The sequence below is a fragment of the Ambystoma mexicanum genome, chromosome 7q, assembly GCF_040938575.1.
Source record: "Ambystoma mexicanum isolate Mex_15411 chromosome 7q, UKY_AmexF1_1, whole genome shotgun sequence".
NCBI classification, from domain to species: Eukaryota; Metazoa; Chordata; class Amphibia; order Caudata; family Ambystomatidae; genus Ambystoma; species Ambystoma mexicanum.
Window position 1 is genome coordinate 456,099,139 of NC_090941.1, and position 18,968 is coordinate 456,118,106.

The 18,968-nt window shown below is 50.1% G+C and overlaps 1 protein-coding gene across 1 annotated transcript in view; it reads right to left on the minus strand.

Moving 5' to 3' along the window:
- Positions 1 to 18,968, minus strand: part of LOC138528055 (protocadherin-8-like) — a 121,284-nt gene that overhangs the window by 13,097 nt on the left and 89,219 nt on the right. Inside the window, exons 5-7 of the mRNA XM_069639494.1 lie at positions 6,314 to 6,498; positions 1,471 to 3,900; positions 1,081 to 1,148 (exon numbers count right to left, since the gene is read on the minus strand). Coding sequence (XP_069495595.1) covers positions 1,081 to 1,148; positions 1,471 to 3,900; positions 6,314 to 6,498 — 2,683 coding nt within the window. The remainder of the gene's footprint in view (positions 1 to 1,080; positions 1,149 to 1,470; positions 3,901 to 6,313; positions 6,499 to 18,968) is intronic.

Consider the following 18,968-nt stretch of genomic DNA (forward strand, 5'->3'; position numbering starts at 1 on the left):
TTGATGTAAAATCTGGGTTGCAATCTCTTCTTTTGCATGTACGTGTTTAGTGGGGGGAAGGCTTCTGTTTCGCAGTCCCCTCGGGAACTGCGAAGGTAGCTCAGTGAGTGAGGTACTCGCTTCAGATATAGGGAACACGTGCGCCAGAGACCTAGCAGCATTGAAATTGCACTTCAAACTTCATATAACAGTGCCTAGAAGCGGGAGGGTCAGTCACAGGAGACTGCGGCTAGCCGGATTGTCTCGCCCACAGGTCCCAGGATCTCATTATAAATTCTGTTGGCTAGTGCTGATAGGAGTTGTAAGCCAACACATCCACTGTGCCAAAGGTTAAAGATACAGCAGTGTATAAAACCATGATAAACTTATTGTGGTGTGGGTGTACTCTTCCAGATCAACGTTGTGTGCAGGCAACCTCGTGCATGCTACACTGGCATGTGACTGCGCAGCAGCCACACACCTGCATTACGCAAAGCCTACACTTGCCAGGTCAGGTGACGGGGGAGTACAGCCAACCCACTAAGGTATCTCCGGCGTATTTATAACTGATTAGTTAAGCGGTAAACTACTATCATGTGCTGATACCCCGCGGGCAGGGAGTGAAAGGCCCGAGGCAGCGCTAAGGGCTTCTCCGGTCCCACGGCATGCTCACGTGATTATCACGTGACCCTGGAGAGCAGCGCGGCAATTAGAGCGGGTCGCAGCTGCAGCGCGACTGGAATAGATGTTCGGAGCGTGAAAACTGCAGAAGCAAATTAACGCCTCGGACCGCAGAGTGTTTTTGTGCAATTCAGTTGAACTCGTGATAGTTTTGTTGAGCTATGTGCCTTTCGAAGCGCCCTTCGCATACAACTGGCCCAGAAGAGACGCCATTTTCAAAAGAACCGCAAACGGTAGCAAACAATTGACCCAAGTAGGACGGATAAATAGTCCCCTGACATCTTCAAACTAGGAAACGCGGCGCTATAATGCACAGCTCTTTGGAACTTCGGGAGGGAACATGATCAGGGTAAAACGCACATGCAACAGCATCACGCATTCACGAGTAAAGTCTGTATACAACGTAAGAGCTGTCCTTACCGCAAAGTCAGGGCCGATTGGCCTTCGCACCACAACGACACCGGATCGAAGGAGAAGTGAGAGAAACCCTGTGGGCAAAAGAACACACGCCGGTGAGACCAAGATCACATGACATTCCCCGTCGACACCAAATTGTGTAGAAAGCCTCCCTTAAGTATGTGAAAAGGGGGACGCGAAAATTACTGAAAATCAACATGGATGAAACGTAGACCGTGAAGGGAAGGGGTGGGAAAGGACTGTGGGAAATGATGCATGGGAGAAAGGACTAATGTTTCGGAATATTACCGTGTAGGGGACACATCCCAACATTAAACAACATTTGAAAAACACCGTCGATCGACTACAATAGAAATAAACCGGGGTAACAAATAACGAATTGGAAAGCCGTACTTTTAACTCTGCGCCACTGGCGCTCCCCTGTGTTCCTGTGGAAATGCTCGCGGACTCTCTGCGTTCTCTTGAGCAGGGCGAGTCGCTGCACACTTCAGACTCAGTGCTGATGGAGCAGAAGTCGGACTGTCTCTCGGCCTCTTTGCCGCTGTCGGCTTCAGAGCGAGTGTGCTCTTCTAGCAACTTCCTTGCTTTGGAGCTCATCCGTTCGTTGCTTTTGGGTTGCTTGCAGATGGAGGCAGCTGCCATCGCGATTATCGCGATCAAAAGCAACCCGAAGCCCCCAGCCAACAGAGTAAAGGTGTCCAGTTCCTGCCACTCTTGCTCCGCCGACTCAATGACCACCAGTTGAACGCTAGATGGCGCTGTGCCCATGAGAATTATATTAACAGTTGCAGTGGCGGACAAAGGTACTGGGCCCTGGTCAGACACAGCAACTACCACAGATAATGTGTCCGCGCCCCTTTCAGAGTCCAGACTTTGTCTTAAATAAAGTTCCCCGGTTGCTTTGTTGATAGCAAATATACTGTCTCTGTCCTCCAGGATAGTGAAGAGTAGCTCGGAGTTCACCCCCTCGTCTTCATCTGTGGCCTCGAGCTGCACCACTAGGGAGTTTGCTGGGGCGCCGAGGGGCATCAGGAGGTCCGCAGAGTCGTTTCTGAGCCGGGGCGCTGTGATCATGGGAGGGTTATCGTTCTGGTCCACTATCCTAATCCGAATAACGGCCCGGCTGGAGAGCTGGGGCAGGCCGCTGTCGCTGGCCTCGATCGTCACCTCCAACTCTTTCAGGGTTTCGAAATCAAAGGACCTCACCGTGTACAAGGCCCCTGAGCCGGGGTCCACGGCGATGAACGTGAACAGGGGGGCCCCCATCACCTCTGTGTCCACCAGGGTGTAGGTCACTCTCCCATTGTTTCCCAGGTCGGGGTCTCTGGCCACCACGGTGGTGATGTAAGAGCCCGGGGCGTTGTTTTCCAGGACAGAAACTTCATAGACGGGCTTGGAGAAGAAGGGCGGGTTGTCGTTCTCGTCGCTCACCCGGATGGTGAAGTGGCGCACGGTCTTGAAGGGAGGGGAGCCCAGGTCTTCGGCCACGATGGTCAGGTTGTACTCGGAGATGCGCTCCCGGTCCAGGGCGCTGGTGGTCACTATCATGTAGCTGTCCTCGTAGGCCTGCTGCAGCTTGAAGTGCTCGTGGCCAAAGAGGGAGCAGTGCACCTGTCCATTGGGGCCCGAGTCGCTGTCCAGGGTGCTGATCAGGGCTACGAAGCTCTCCCTGCTGGCGGCCTCGGTGATGTGCGCCACCCCGGCGGTGATGGAGGTCATGGGGGTGATGGTGATGCTGGGCGCGTTATCATTCACATCCGTGATGTGCACCATTATTTTGCATGTGGCAGATAAGGGGCTGGGCCCCAGATCCTGGGCCTGGACATCAAACTCATAGGTCTGCTTTTTCTCAAAGTCCACTTGACCCTCCAGTGTCAGTCGCCCGGACCGAGGGTCTAGTTTAAATAGTTCGCGGACCTCCGCGGATACCTGGGGTCCGAAACTGTAGACAACCTGTCCATTCACACCTTCGTCAGGGTCGGCTGCAGTGAGGTCCAGCAGAAGAGACCCCGCGGGGGCATCCTCCAGAAGCTCCACGGTGAGCAGGGGGTGCTCAAAGACTGGCCTGTGATCATTGAAGTCCAGTACTCGCACGGTGACCACTGCACTGCCGGAGAGCGCCGGGCTCCCCCCGTCCCGGGCCACCAGCTCCAGGGTGACGGTGTCCTGGGTCTCTCTGTCCAGCTCCTTCACCAGCACCAGGTCGGCGTACTTCACCCCGTCTGCACGGCTCTGCACCTCCAGACTGAAGTGGCTGTTGACGGAGACCTGGTAGCTCTGGATGGAGTTGGTGCCCACGTCTTCGTCGATGGCGATGTCCAGGGGCAGCCGGGTGCCCACGGCGGCACTCTCGGACACCTCCAGCGGGATTTGGGGCCGGGGGAAGCGGGGGGCGTTGTCGTTGATGTCCCGCACCTCCACCTCCACGTGGAGCAGCCGGAACTGATCCTTGGCGAAGCTGACCACGTCCAGGGCCAGGGTGCAGTGCGGGGTCTGGCCGCACAGCTGCTCCCGATCTATGCGCTCCCCGGTGGAGAGCTGCCCGTCGCTCTCCCGCATGCGGATCAGGGAGCTGTTGAACTGCTTCATCAGCCGGAAGCTACTGGCCGGACGGTCCGCCGAGTTAAAGAGCAGGTCCTCGGACAGGACGGCGATGACGGTGCCTGGGGGCTCCTCTTCAGAAGTAAAGTACCTGGAAGTGTCAGCGCGGGAGATGCAGGCCCCCATGGACAGGATCAGCAACAGGGATGGGAGAGAAGCGCCCCCGGGGGAGACCACTCCCGGACCCATGATCCTACAGCTTGGAGTCCGGATCAGCTCGTTCTGCAGATGGGAGCGAGCACCTGGAAAAGTTTCACTGAAATTAGATTCTGGATCTCTCGATTTCGATCCAGTGAGTCCCTGACGGCAGGCCTGTGAATAAGCTACAGCTTCGCTTCCCGGCGAGTTGCAGTGACAGAGCAGAGGATCGGCGCGCGGGACCCTATATTAGCCCAGCAAAGGCATGCAGGCCCAGTTCGTCCGAATCCGGCGTCTCACCCTCTGAGGTAAGATGCTCTGAGGTAAGATGTGAGCTGTGCTGAGTGGTATGTGGTCTTTTATCCCCTGGAGTGGGGGAAGGCCCACCCCTCACGGCCACATGCAAAAAGGCCTGCACATTCCCCCACAATTAACCAGTTGCTGCAGACAAATGTCGACGCGGCCCGGGACTTGAGCCTGTCACTCGGGCCTCCCAGCAGGACGCCTGTGAAGTGCGACACGTGCCCACGTGCGAGGAGAAGTGTGAAAGGAACTTCTTGTTGGCGGGTCCAAGTGGTGCACACGCTGGGAGAAGCTACCTCTACTTTGGCTGAAAGAACGGCTCACTGGGCGGTGATAACATGCCGGCCTTTACCGACATGCGCGCGTTGTTTACCGCAATGACCTCGTGGCGGGAAATGTCTGGCAGAGATGCTACGCGTAGTCCGCGGTCTTTCACGGATCAGTCTTATTCACCAGTATACGTTACACACGTGCTTAAAACCAAGCTATGAAAGTCATTAACACTCTATCCCGACAAGGCTCTATAGCTCCAGGATTCTGGTCCAGTGACAGACAGCTGCTACCAGGCTCGGACTGGCCTAGAGGGCAATAGTAGGCCCATGGCCAAACCAAAACGCAAAATGCTGGTGTGGGCCTATTTTTTCGGTCAAAGCGGGCCACTTTTTTTGCCCATTGTGGGCCAGTTTGATGAGCTACTGCACCATGCGGCTAATAGTTTTGACCTGTGTTGCTGAATACATATTCTTTAAAATGCACAATTTGCATCACATTTGATCAAAAAACTCCTCCTTGGGTAGTATTCCGTGTCACAAAATGAATAGCCGTTTGCAACTGTGGGACACTGTTTTATTGGTGCCCGAGACAATTTCATGGCCTAGTCCGACCCTGGCTGCTACATACGGTAGCATAACATAAACGACATACAATGACCGGACAAACATTTTGTTGGACACTGACTCCTGCACCCCCACCTCAATAAAAAGGGGCAGGCTGTGCAAAGCACGATGCGGATTAGCTTTTTCCAAGTGTATTTTCATTTACAGGCTGTTCTTTGCCGATAATGTTGCTCGTTCTAACTAAGCAAGGCACATTGGAGAACCTCCTCTTAGAACGTGCCGATTTTCCATTGTAAACACGTGTGAACAAATACATTTTTGGGCCTCAGTGCTAGTGTAGCGGCCCGAAATAAGGGTACCGGTAAGTTTATCGCCACCCCTATTTCTGGGCCACCACACTACAAGTCTGAACGCAGATGCCGTCACTGGCAGATCTGACCATGCCGGGCGCAATGGCCTCGGTAGGCAGATTTGTCAAGGAAGCACCAGCATCGTTGGTAACGGTGCAGGTGCTTCCGAGTTCCCATTCAGAAAAGACAGGCCCCATCCCCCACCTGCCCACACCACCTAAGAGCTCCCTTCAACCAGCTGTCTGATGCATGCCTTATACTTTGCTGATTTCCAGCACCTTAGACTCTTCACACCATCCTCAGATTATCCTAGCCTACACCCTTCTTATGTCGCCCCTATTCTAAAAGAATACATCCCAAACTCCTCAGCTTTTTCATCTAAAGCTACCAGAGCCCTCCTCACCACCCCCAAAACCTGTGCAGTGGTCCCTCCATCCCCACTCTCATGCTGAAAAACCAACCCCCACCTCCCCATCCATCTCTTCCACCATGCCAGCCCCGATCTCACCGGGCACAACTACCTACTTCCCCTGTCCAAATGCATCTAAAGCCCTCTCCCCAACTGATCCATCTTTGATTCACTGATTTTGATATCCACGCTGTCTTCTGATAGACAGCCATCCCTCCACATCAGGCCCCTTCCTCCCCCCACCTTCAGAACTAACACTGACACCCGAAGAGCCCCAAAACACAACCACATAAAACATGCCGTAAACATGGCCCTCTGCCATGGAGCCCAACATATACCCCCAAGAACTTTGCACAACCTACCCAACAGCTCCGCTTACACCGGACTCTTCTTATCCCTTACCTTCCCCTTCTCCCTTGCCTAACCTTCCAACATTCTGCTTGCGATTTTCCCATGCTAAGCTGAAAGCCCCAGAACCACTTACCATAAAATGCAATATCCAGCAGCTTCCCTGCTATCATCACCCTGGACCACCCTTTCCTCACCCAGCCAAGTATGAAGTTTTATCACATCCTGCCTCCCTCTCTGCTCTGCATCACCTTTCCCTCTCCGACTGTGCTCCCCCTCTCAAAAACTCCAGCCATGCTCTCCTGTTTGATGCCCATGAGCTTGGGGCCAGTGAACCCTCCAGTAAACTGCTGCACTCTTAATATCCTTGCCACCATAGCTCTTCCGGGATCCAGTGCCCTTCCAACTCCATTTTCGGGGCCAATCCACAGAATCTCTGTGGAACGAGATAATAAACAACGAGATAATGCATCAGCGATGCCGTTATCCTTTCCTGCCATGTGCGTCACCCTAAACACCACATTCCATGTCAGGCACCTCGTCATACACTCCCTCAAAAGCTTTGACAACGACTGATCCTTGGCAGATTGCCTGTCCACAATAATAACCACAGCCTCATTATCCATGTTGAACTTCACCCTGCTATTGTCTAACTCTCTGCCCCAAAGTCCAAGGCCACTAGCAACTGAAAGATTTCCAAGAAGCTAGTCTCCTCCCCCTTACTCAAATGCTCTGGCCACCTCTCTGCACACATCTGCCCCTCCCGTACACGCCAAAACCTCCAACTCCCAATGCATTAGAAAACCCTGCACCTCCCACGCGACTGGGTGCCCCAGCAGACACAGAGACATGCCATTAAAATCCTCCAGACATCTCAACCACACCCTGAATTCCTCCCTGATATCCCCTGACACCCTCACCCTGTGATGTGGATTCTTCACCCCTGCCGTAGAAAGAGGCATATTCCTACAAAAAGTGCAGTCTGAGGCCACCACCCGGAACACAAAATTGAGATGCCTCACCAACCTCTGCATATCCACAAGCATCATCTCACGAACCACCACTGCCTTCTCCAGCAATTGCACCAACTTGCTCACTTTGTTATCAGGCAAGCTTGAGGTTATAGCCATTGAATCAAATTTGATTCCTAAAAAAGTCTGTGCCCTTGTTTATCCTCTGCCAAAGGTGCTCCCCACTCAAGCATTAATTGCTGGAATGCCCCCAGCATCTGCTGGCACTCCATATCTCAATCCACACCACTAATGAACACAAAATCATCCAAATAGTGCAGCACACACTAAATCCTGGACGTGTAAGTGAAAACCCACTGCAGAAATGTGCTTAAGTGCTCAAATAATGCACACAACCCTGCACAACCCATAGGCAATGCTTTGTCTATGTAAATCAGATCCTCATACTGCATACCCAACAACCAGAAATCCTCTGCATGCACCGGCAGCAACCAAAAAGCCAATTTAAAGTCACCCATGGCTATAAATGCACCATGCCGCTTTCCTCTCACGAGCCCCACCCCCTGATACACTCTTGCGTATAACACCCCGCAATTATCGGGTGCAATAAAATCATTCACGGACATGCCCTCTGGCCATGTTATATGGTGAATCAACCTAAACTCACTGGGCCCACTTTCTTAGGCACCACCCCCAAAGGGGACACCACCAGATCACCTGGCAAATCGGCAAACGGTCCAACCACCCTTCCTTCGGCCACCTCCTTCTGCAGCTTTGCGCTTACCACATCCGGTCTCTCACGCGCCGGCTCAAGTTTTCTGCCCACCGCCAAACCTTGCGACCCTGGTACCCTAACGTAAAACCCTCAGAAAACCCTTCAGCCAAAATCTTAGCCTGCTCCCTGTCTGGGTAAAAACACAGCCATTCCTCCAGCATGTCCAGCTTAACTGTAGTATAAGCCTTTCCCCACAATCCCTCTCCCAGCACCTCTGCCCCTCGCGCTCTCTCCCATTACAAAACATTGCATGACAGGGTGCCGTCAGGCGCACCTACTGCACTCATGCTTAAACCTACAGACTGGCCACAGCACCCTTCCTTATTAAAGGCTGAGCATGCTGTTGACGGCTGTCCCCTGTGCCCTACCCCTGCCCCATGCAAGGTTGGGTCAACCAAGAAAGGGCGGGTAAAGCACAGGTAAATCGCTTGTCATGTGAAGCGTGGCTGCCAAGCGCGTGGATGCCATCCACTACAACCACAGGTACATATCAATCTCCCCCAAAACCACCATCTGATCCTCCCCCATTCTTGCCCTGAACTCCTCATCGTACCTCACCAAAGTGAAGCCTCCAAAACGAACAAATGCCCTCCTAATGACGTCCATGTATTTAAACAGCACCACACTCCTCTCAGGGTATTTTTCACAGCAGACGCTAGTGTATATCAAAAAGGCTGACATGAAATCCTCAATAGTAATGAACCCCCTCGTCCTGCCCACACGCTTCCCCTCCTTCACTTTTGACCCTTTTTTCACTTTCACCTCCCTGTGTAAGTGCTTCAACACATCAACAAGCTCCCCGGCCCAAATTATTTCCTATGTAGCTGACAGCAGATGCACCCCAAACGGCTTTGTAATACCCATATAGGGTAAATTCTCTGCACTCTCTGCAGCACCAGGTGAACTAACTTCTGCCATCGCCGGCACCACATCCTCCGGGAACGTATCTGTCTGTACCACCACTATGTTTATAAACCTCCCCTCTACCCTCACCAAGTCCGTGGTCATCACACCCCCATCTTCCATCCCCACCACCTGCACACCCCCAACCACCCCTTTTGTGACCTTCACCTGGCCCCCAATCTAACCCACACCACAGACCATTCCTTTCCTTGCTCACCCCTTGGCTCTCTCCTTGTCGTCCAGATGCACCATTCTGGCCTCCACACCGCCACTCCTTCCTCAAGGGGCTCCTACTGTGGGAACAGAAAACACCAGAATATCATTTCTGTTTATTAGCCTGCCCCCACCCCATCTCCTGCCCATCTTTACAACACTTCATCCATTTCCCTATTACTGTCTGCCCTATCCTGTTCTCCCACTGAAACGAGGGCCGTGCTGTGCTCATCAGTACTGACCGGGAAGGCCATCCCATTCATGTCCCTTATTCCGCCATCTACCAGGGAGAGCATCCATTGCCTCCCCCTGCACCCTTTTGCAGGCATTTCCTACCCTGCACATTCTTCACCTCCACCCTCCACCACATTGTCACCTCCTCACCCCCTGCCCACCTTTACCCCTTCGCCCACTCCCACAGAACCCCACCGCTATGAACCACAACCCCTTCCCTGACCCTCTGTTTTGTTGCCTCTCTGCGACCTACCACCCTCTTTGGCAAGTCACTCCAGCCCTTCCTGCCCCCCCACCTCTCCTTCTCTCCCTCACTCCAACTTCCCCTCTTCTGCCGATGAGCTACATGCCACCATTTCTGCGTGGGACCCGTCCAAAGTTGCTCTGCACTGGGGCCTACCCCCATTAGGGTCCCTCCTTCCAGTGACCTTCTGCACCACCTCCTCCACCTAGGCTTTGGGTGCCCTGCTGATAATGCTAAGTGTCTCACACAAGGCCTGAGCATCCTCAAAGCCCCAGGACATGACCACACTACAGCCCCCTTCCTTCTGCTGTGCACGCCCCCAACCCTGTAAACTCAGAGGTGCAAAGGTACCTGCTCCCCGATCCCAAAGCTGCCCCTTGGAAAAATAGCCAAAGAAGACACCGTACCGGTGTCACAAAACTCCCCCCCCAACAACACAGAGAGCAATCCTTCACAATAAAGCTGCACCCAACATTACTTATTCTCTTGCTTTCTTTCTTTAAAAACAAAAAAAAACTTCCTGCCCCAGACCACCCAACTGGCCTGCTGGCCCTACATAATGCTGCCTACACACTTTCCTGTAAGGTATCCCATTATAGGTAACAAAAACCCCTTGCAATATTATTTATTCACCTATTTCTTTTTTGCCCCTAACTGCCCCACCAACTGGCACCCCACCACCCTAACTCACCACCTCATATAACGGGGGCATGGCTATCCTTCACAAGGCAGCAAACCCTCCTCTAGCTGTGCACCGCACCACCCCCCTGGTGGACTGCTGGCTGCACTGCACTCCCTCCCTGCACCGGAGCAACAAAGCTCATGGTGCTGTGTGGGGTGGGGCAAAATAAGCCTAATGCTGCTCCACAAACCCCCCCCCCAGCTCCTCCCTTGCCCACTACAAAAGCGGGCCCCACACCGGAGATGGCTCTAGCACCAGCCCACTGCCGCCCATCCACTCAAAGGCAGTGGAAAAATGTGGTCAGCATGTCAGCGGTCCCACGGAGCCCGCAGCATGCCGGCACGGCAAACAAACTCCCACGGGAAAGAAATACTGCCTTGCCGCCCGCAATGTGCACCAGCAAAAGAATTGCAGTGTATTTCCAATATTACCCAAACGCAGCACCTGTGGATATTTATTTGCATAGCAATATATGTATATATGTCTATATCTTCTTTTTTGTTGGTATACAGCCCTCCCGCCACTTGCTGAACCCACAAAATCTCACCCAACAACGTGGTCCAACCCAGCCTAACATCACCCTCACACTGATGAGGCAGGGAAAGAACAGGGACAGTGGCAAACGCGACTACAGTCACCAACCGTTGCTTGCTCCTGAACCTTCCCTGCCCTCTTTTCTCCCAAGGAAAGGGATGACTTACCCCCATAACAGCTTCGTGCCCTGTGCGGCAACCAAATTACCCTGCGGGTAAATGCATACATATACTCCCCGGGGTGCCCACTTATGTGTGGACAAATACCTGAACGTTTTCCCGGTCAGACATATTACCGGGAAATAGCCTTTCAGACATATTGTCATGTATCAGTGCTTGGTATGTATGTGTGTTGACTTCTATAGCCACTTGCTCATGTACTAGTCGTGGAGGGTATAGCGCAGGTGATGTTCTGTGTCATCTGGGTGGATGCTGTACTTAGGCAGGCAAGACCTTTCTCCCTTGTGAGGGCTGTTGAGATTTGGTAATGACTTTTGACTTATGATGTTTTCCAGCAGTAGTGCTCACCTGGCTGTTGGGGTTACATATTTGAGTGATATAGTAGAAGGGCAGGATGCATCAAGTTCCACTAGAGAAATGCATATTTTCCAACAAGGTGTCTATTTTTCATTGGGCAGTGTCATGTTGTATTAATGCCAGTGGTTGCGTCTGCCAAAGTGGAGATGCGTGGTTGCAGTTTGGCATCACAATGTTTTTCCATGGTCATAAGGTCCACTATTTCTGGATGGGTTTTCTTTTGTTAGTTGTGTCATGTGTGCCTTTATTGGCGCAGATTCACTTGGAGCAGGTGAAGGAAGTTGAAACTCACAGTACCAGTGCAATTGAGTGTGGCGTGCGGTTTAGTTTTTGATGGCAAGTAGAGGGGTGTCTGATGGTAAAGAAGTATGATCTGGCCGATAGGCAAGGTGAGCATGACCTGTGTAATGATGAGAATCTTGTTGCAAGTGTTCATGAGCAATTCCACCCATTGATTTACTTAGGTAGAGACGAGCTGCTGCATGAAGGAGAGGACATGTTTGGCTTGAAATGCATTTTTGGATTTTGAATTTTGAATTTTGAAGCATTTATAACGCACAAACTGAGCAGAATTAACTGCATCCAAGCACAGGCAATAGCGAGGAAATGAGAATATGCTCCCATATTTAGCGAGGAAATGAGAATATGCTCCCATATTACGGCACATGAATAGAACATATTAAGTGAGCCAAAAAAAAAACAATCTTTTAAAGGAAAAGGTTTTCAGTGCCTTACAAAACAGAAGGAGTCCTTTTTTAAAAACTGTAGTGGAAGGTTGTTGCAGAGCTTGGGGCCAAATACTGAAAGCCGTCTATCTTCCTTTGACACCAAGCGGGAAGGTGGAACCACCAATAGAAGCTTATCAGCGGAGCGTTGAGAACTTGGTGGCTGGTAACTGACCAATATTTTCACCACGTACGCGGGAGACAGGTTGTTTGGGCATTTATAGATCAGACAAAGGATTTTAAACTTGATTCTGTCTTCAACTGCCAGCCAATGTAAAGAGCGGCATAACACAGGCATATGGGTGGACGTGGGTACTTTATCGATCAGTCTCACTCCTGCATTTTGTGCCCTTTAAAGATGGGTCAGATATTTTTGGGGAATTCCTGCTAACGTACTATTACCGTAGTCCAGCTTTGAGTTAACCAATGCTCCTATGGCACTAGCATTATCTTCGGGTGGAAGTTAAGGCAAGGTCAGTCGGAGAATCCATATTGAGTAAAAAACTGAATGCACTTTTGCTCCTACCTGCATCTCCCATCCTAGGTTATCTTGCCATATGCAACCTAAGTTTCTTTATTTTAGAGGCGGGAGAGGGTCTATCCCTGAGGAGCCCCACACTGTTAAGGGAGGGAGTAAGAACCAAAAATTTCCCAAGGTCACCTGCTGCCGGCACTCAGATGGGAACGAGGCAAACCATTCAATGACGTGATGTGAGGAATTCGACCATCTGCATGGTGGATGTGCGCTCACCTGGGCTTTTTCTAAATGTTTAGTTAAATGGAATGATGGTAGACCGACCTAAGCAGAATATGTGGGGTTTATACACCCACATTTTCCTATGGTCACACGACAACAAAAGCATAGGTCCATGTACGCCTGGCTGGACACCGCTTACAGGCACAGGGGGCCATGTCATATTTAGTTGGAATGTGACAGCCAAGGCGGGCACTTTGTCATCCAAGGAAGGGGGGACCAACCTTCACTCTGCCATGAACCACCTGATTAACTGACAAATGCTCAATGGAAATGCCCTGCTTTTTTGTTAGGCCCTGCAGTAGGTGGCAGCAATTATCATACCAGCTGGGGGTATTTCAGACAGGCTCCCATGGGGCCTCACTGCAGAGAATAACAAAGGAGACAGGAAACCCAACAATCTTTCATATGTAACTGTGTCAACCTGAAGCCAGATCCTGCCCCTCAGTTTCAATGTCAGTGATCTGCCATGTGTGTGGCTGTATTTACAGTATGCCACCCTGCTACATGGACCCCATTCATAAGGTACACAAATGAAGTTTGCAGGAGCCAGAGTATCTGCTCTTTCAGCAGCTATAAGGGAGACCCGCCGCTTAAACAGGAACCACAAAGGGAGGACCATTAATCAGAGAGAGTCATTGTACACAACAGTCAGGAAGATGGGTGGGACTTAGTGGCATAAGGTAGTGAGCCCACAGCCTTTTCTGTTGAGAGAAGGGTTCCGCCATATTAGTTCTGGGGCAAACCTAGATCCTGTTTTCAGCCCTTTACCTTTCCTGTTGCAAAGCACTCTGGTTGTTACTTTGCACATACAGAAAATTGTTGGTTGGGACCTCAGGATTGTTTCACTAAGGTAGGCTTAGACTACACCAATCACTGTGGCCCACTTGAAATTAAAAGAGGGCTGGAGCCGCTCTTTTGGCAGATCATCTGAAGACTTCACAAGAAGTAAGAAAGAAGAACTCAAACTTGAACCCTGGCTCAAAGTGTAATCTCCTTACATCTTGTGCCAGTTAAGGAAGGCCAGGATATCCAAAGAGGGAAGCAAGTCCCCTTCCATAAACTTCTCCCAGGGAACAGAGGGAGAAACAGAACTCAGAGGACGCTCCAGCTACTCAAGAACTGGTACCCAGCCAGCACACAGCGTGCCCTGCTAGGCTCTGCAGCAAGCTTCCTGAATAGGGAGTGCCAGAAGGTTTCTGAACCTAAAACCAAGGACAAGACAGCAGCCTGCAGCACACTCCACATCTGTGCGCCATCTGCCTTAAAGGATGGCATGAGCCCATTGAAGACGCTGGGAGGAGTGCCTCGACTAACATCTACCTCCGTCTGCCTTAAAGGAAATCTTTAAGCCAATCAAGCTCCTCGATCTGCAATGCTGACTGTTGTCAAGCGGCAGTCGCTTAAAGACATCCGAGATGTCTCGACCAGTGCTTCAGATCCACCAATCAGCACTGAGACAACGATTCTTGACCCTGAGCCGTCGTGAAGGGCTAGCCTGCAGCAATTTGCTTGCTTCGCTCACTGAACAGTCTTGCTGCCTAATACCGGCAGCTGACTCCCATCTCATACTCTATCAGAGAAGCCTGCAAAGCACCCTGAAGCTGACTCGACCCTATAGAGCACCAAGAACGCCAACAGCAAAAGGTACATTGTGGTTCTGTCCCCCTCATCCTTCCCAAAAAGCACCTAGAGACATTTTAAGACCCTTTTTCACCTTTGCGCTAAAGTCAAGAAACCTTAACAAACTGTTGTGGTTATTAACCATACTGACTACCCTCCTATTAGTATCTAGAGTGCATCCCTTTTCCATCTTAGAACTGTCTGTTCTCTGCATTCCTTTACAGGGATGGCTTTGCCTCATAGTGTTGTTAGATTGTCTGTTGTGTAATAATAAATTAGATATTTGTATACAACCTTGACTGAATACACCTTTTATCATTGGCTAATAATTGTATTTTTGCTGTGCTGTAACTAACCAATGATCCACAACCTTTAGAGGTGATATGCCTGCTGTTCCGTCCACCTTACCAAAATTGGACAAGGATGTTTATAATGTTAATTGTATGATTGCTTATTCCACTTTTGTTGCATCCATTCGAGGTGTGGGGCTGATGGATGGTTTAGAAACCAATACTCACCCCTGGACCACCAGTACCCTGGAATTTGATTTGTCACACATGATCTGACACCAGTCTGACCTTCTTTAAAATCTAAATGTATCCTGTGTTCTACAGTATGAAATGTCGTAGACAAGTCGAGCATGATTAGCGGGGACATCTCACATTCATTGGCAGCCTGAAGGATAGCATCCCAGACTGCCATTAGTGCTGTTTCAGTGCCAAATCCTGGTCAAAGCCCACACAGAACGGTCAAGCAGAGAAAACCTCTCTATATGGCCCTTGAGCTGAACTGTAACAACTTTCTCCAGGACTTTACCAGGCCAAGGCAGTTCAGCCAAGAATTAACTCAGGACTAGTGATACCTAGTAGTCTGAACCATGGATTGTCTTTTTATGCAACGTTTTTATACTGCTTTTATACTGTTCCAAATTCCCACCATAATAGTCTTAGAGCATGAAGGCTTGTCTACAGATTTGCATGCTGAGTTTCCAGTCTACAGGCTGTGGGGAAAGGGAAAGGGGGAGGTAGATGAGGAAAGGAAAAGGGGGTAACAAAGGGTGAACTGGGAGATATGTAATCTACTTGGTAAAGAGTAAGTTCAAAGGTGCCTGTAGATAATAGAAACATGTGATGAATGCAGGGTGTGCTCAAACGAGAACGGTAAGCACCTGGGATTTTGTGGCCAGAGAAAGAAAGTAATCTCTAAGACTAAACAAACAGCTACATAGTAATATTGAGACTGACTCATCAAGGGGCAAGAGCAGCCATGGCCAGCATGGACTGTGTGATGAGTGAAAGTGATCAGAAGCATGAGGGAAGTTAATGGCAGAAGGAAAGCTGCCTTTCTAGATATGGTGCAAGCCGGTGCACATTAAGTTGTTTGATGCCTCAAAGTTGCGAGAGTATCTTTGCCACTCCCCTTCCATCAAATATTATGAGGATCAAATCTAGGAATAGCACGGGAAACATTTCAGAACTGCCAGCCTTATGAAGATCTAGCTTAAGCACCTGGGATGGGGATGGGTATGGCGTGTTACGGCCTGCTAGCCTGAGCCATGGTGAGCCAGGGCAAAACGAGTATCCCCATGAGAGCTTAGTGGGAAGCAGGGATGGAGCTCATAGGGCTCTGAATAACTAGGCGGCATTCAAGGGAGTGAAACCAGAGGTTGCCAAGGAACGCAGAATTATGCCATAGGTCCAAGCCTGCGTTCCTAGCCACTTGATTGGCTGGTGCTGCTCCACATGTGCTAATGATGCAGCTGGCTCACCTAACTCAAAAGGAACGACAGCTACTTAAGGTGAATGATGTTTCCATAATTGATAACTAGTTAAGTGGAATATTTCTCCCAAATTAATATAACCCTCCCGATTAGCCTGACAATAAAAGTCTTGGAGAAGAATCATGTAAGCCCTTTGTATTTGTATTTGTTTTATTTGTATAGCGCAAACCAGGCCCGGAGGCTACCGGGCGCATATCTTCAAGGCAATGGTTACATAAGTTGCATACAGTGATTACATGACAATCAATAAATATAGCAAAGAAGGCATAGGTAGGTAGTACAACGATACATGAATTGTCGATTACAACCTGAATGCCAGCAAGACTGAGATCCTCCTCATCAGCACATCCTCAACCCCCTTTCCTGTCACCCTCTGGCCGGCCCCCCTTGGCCCACCCCTTACCCGCATCTGTGAGGCTAAGAACCTCAGCGTCATCTTCGACTCCACGCTTTCCTTTTTTGCCCCATCTCTGATGTCTCTAAAAAGTCAAACTTCCAACTAGACCTCCTCAGAGGTATTCTTCCTTTATCTCCTTCCCCCAGCAGCTCACTGTCTCTCGAGCCCTGGTTCTCTCTAGGTTGGATTACTGGAACAGCCTCTTTCTAAATCCACCTGCTTCTACTCTCTGCTCTTTGCAACTCATCCAGAACAAGAGTGTGAGACTTGTCCTTGGCCTCAAGCCCTGGGATCGTATCTCTCCAGCCCTGAAATCTCTTCATTGGCTCCCAGTGGCTGCAAGGATTAAATTCAAGACCCTTTGCATTGTCCACAAGGCTTTCTAGGGCCTGGGTGCAAAATACCTTCAACATTCCCTCCGTAAACACCTTCCCTCTCAAGCTCTTTGCTCCTCCACTTCAAATTCCCTCAGGGTCAGTCAGTTCTCAAAGAAACAAGCTGGGGGTAGATATCTATCTTTTCCTGGGGCCTCCCTCTGGAACAGCCTCCCTGCCACTCTCAAACTTGAGGAGAACCATCTCCGGTTCTGGAAGAACCTCAAGACCTTCCTCTTTACTTCTGCCTTTGCTTCTCTTCTCCCCTTTTGATCTGTTCTACGGCAGCATAGTGCACCTGATTACCCTCTGATTTTGGGCCCAGTTACTTGCTCACCCTGCCATGCACCCACACTACCTCCTGGCAACCCTTGCACTTGGGGCTGTATCTGTAACCTTACACCTCCTCCCCTTTTTCTGCACCTATCTGACACCCCCTTTCTGCACCTTAAACCTAGCACTTGTCACTTGCTGGCTGCACTACCACTTTGTATTAGTTTCCCTGCTTAGCACTTTCCACTTTGCCCCCTCCCTCCTGCACTTCCCCCTTCCCTCTCCCTTGCACTTGCACATTCTCAATGTCACTGGGCCTAGTAGGATCATTTTTTTTGTTCTCCCTTGTTACCCTCCCCTGCCTCGTCGCGCTCTGAAACACTTGTGCATGACCATGACACAAAAAAAGATCAATATCAATATCAATGATAACATTTTTATATATTACTAGTGCTCTCTTGAGCACCGCTCAAGTCCAACATGTGACCACTAACCATCTAACTACATCTAGTACCAGCTAAGAGAAGGGAGGTGGGTTCTAGACTTTGAACACTCCTGTGCTGAGCTCCTATGTATAGTTTTGATGAGTTCAAGTTTTGCTCTTGCAGGGTCACAGGTTGGAAGAGGTAAACCCAATGACTCTTGTAGAAGGTTTCCAAAAAGGTCCTGCTTACCTTGCAATAAGTGTAGACAATTTTGCCCCTTTTAAGAACCGATCTCACGTGTGTTGCTGTGTTTTTAGAGGGTGGTTTTATTGGTCATATTGTAGACACATTGGGCCTCGTTACAAGTACGGTGGTAGGGGGTTAACAGCACCGGTAAGGATGCCTGTGCAGTTAACCCCGTACCGCCGCATTCCGAGGTCCCTTAGCAGATCCCACTAGGGCCGGCTGGTTTTACCAGCCGCCCTTAACGGGACCCATTAAGGGACCAGTTATTAGCTCCTTCCCCATTCCCATTGAGCCCTATGGGGGCTCGAATGGGAATGGGGAATGGTTTTCAGAATGGGGACTTACTGGGTCCTCCAAGGTTGGAATGACCCAGTAAGTCACCATTCTGACTACCCGGACACGGGTTTGGAGGCAGCCATGGTGTTAATAGCACCATGGCTACCTCCAACCTCGTAATGAGGCCCATTGTGTATAGAAGGTGGTCAGCCAATACGTGTTTCAACCCCTGAGGGTCTTTCTCAAGGCAGGTATGGTTTGGCCTATGGGGATAAGTGTCCCGTGTGGTCTCAGATGCCTTGTGGTCTCAGATGCCGATGGCAGGTTTGTCTTGCAGGGTGCAGTATATGTCCTTCAAGCTGTTGCTTGTATCTTTCTTATTACGTCCTGTGACGTAATAAGAAAATTACAAGCAAAAGCTTGAAGGACATTTACTGCACCCTGCGAGACAAACCTGCCATCGGCATCTGAGACCACATGGGACACTTATCCCCATAGACCTAACCATACCTGCCTTGAGAAAGACCCTGAGGGGTTGAAACACGTGTCGGCTGACGACCTTCTACAGACAATGTGTCTACAATATGACCAATAAAACCAAACTATAAAAAACAAAGAAACACGTGTGAGATCATTTCTTATAAGGGTCAAAATTGTCTACACTTATTGCAAGGTAACCAAGAACTTTTTGCATACATCTAGTACCATGCTTTTTCAGTTCTAGATATTGCCAAATAAAACTCTGCTCTAATCCAAACTTTAAGCTCCGGAGTCCTAGACTCATATCGCATTTGAGAAACACGCATCCTTACTTCGACAACCATATCCTCTCCCATTCATTTCAAATCGTTTCCTCTCATTTTTTGATCCTTCTATTGTTTAGTTTCTCTTTCCTATCACCTCTTCCACAAACACCCCCTTCCTTTCCACAGTCTAAGGTC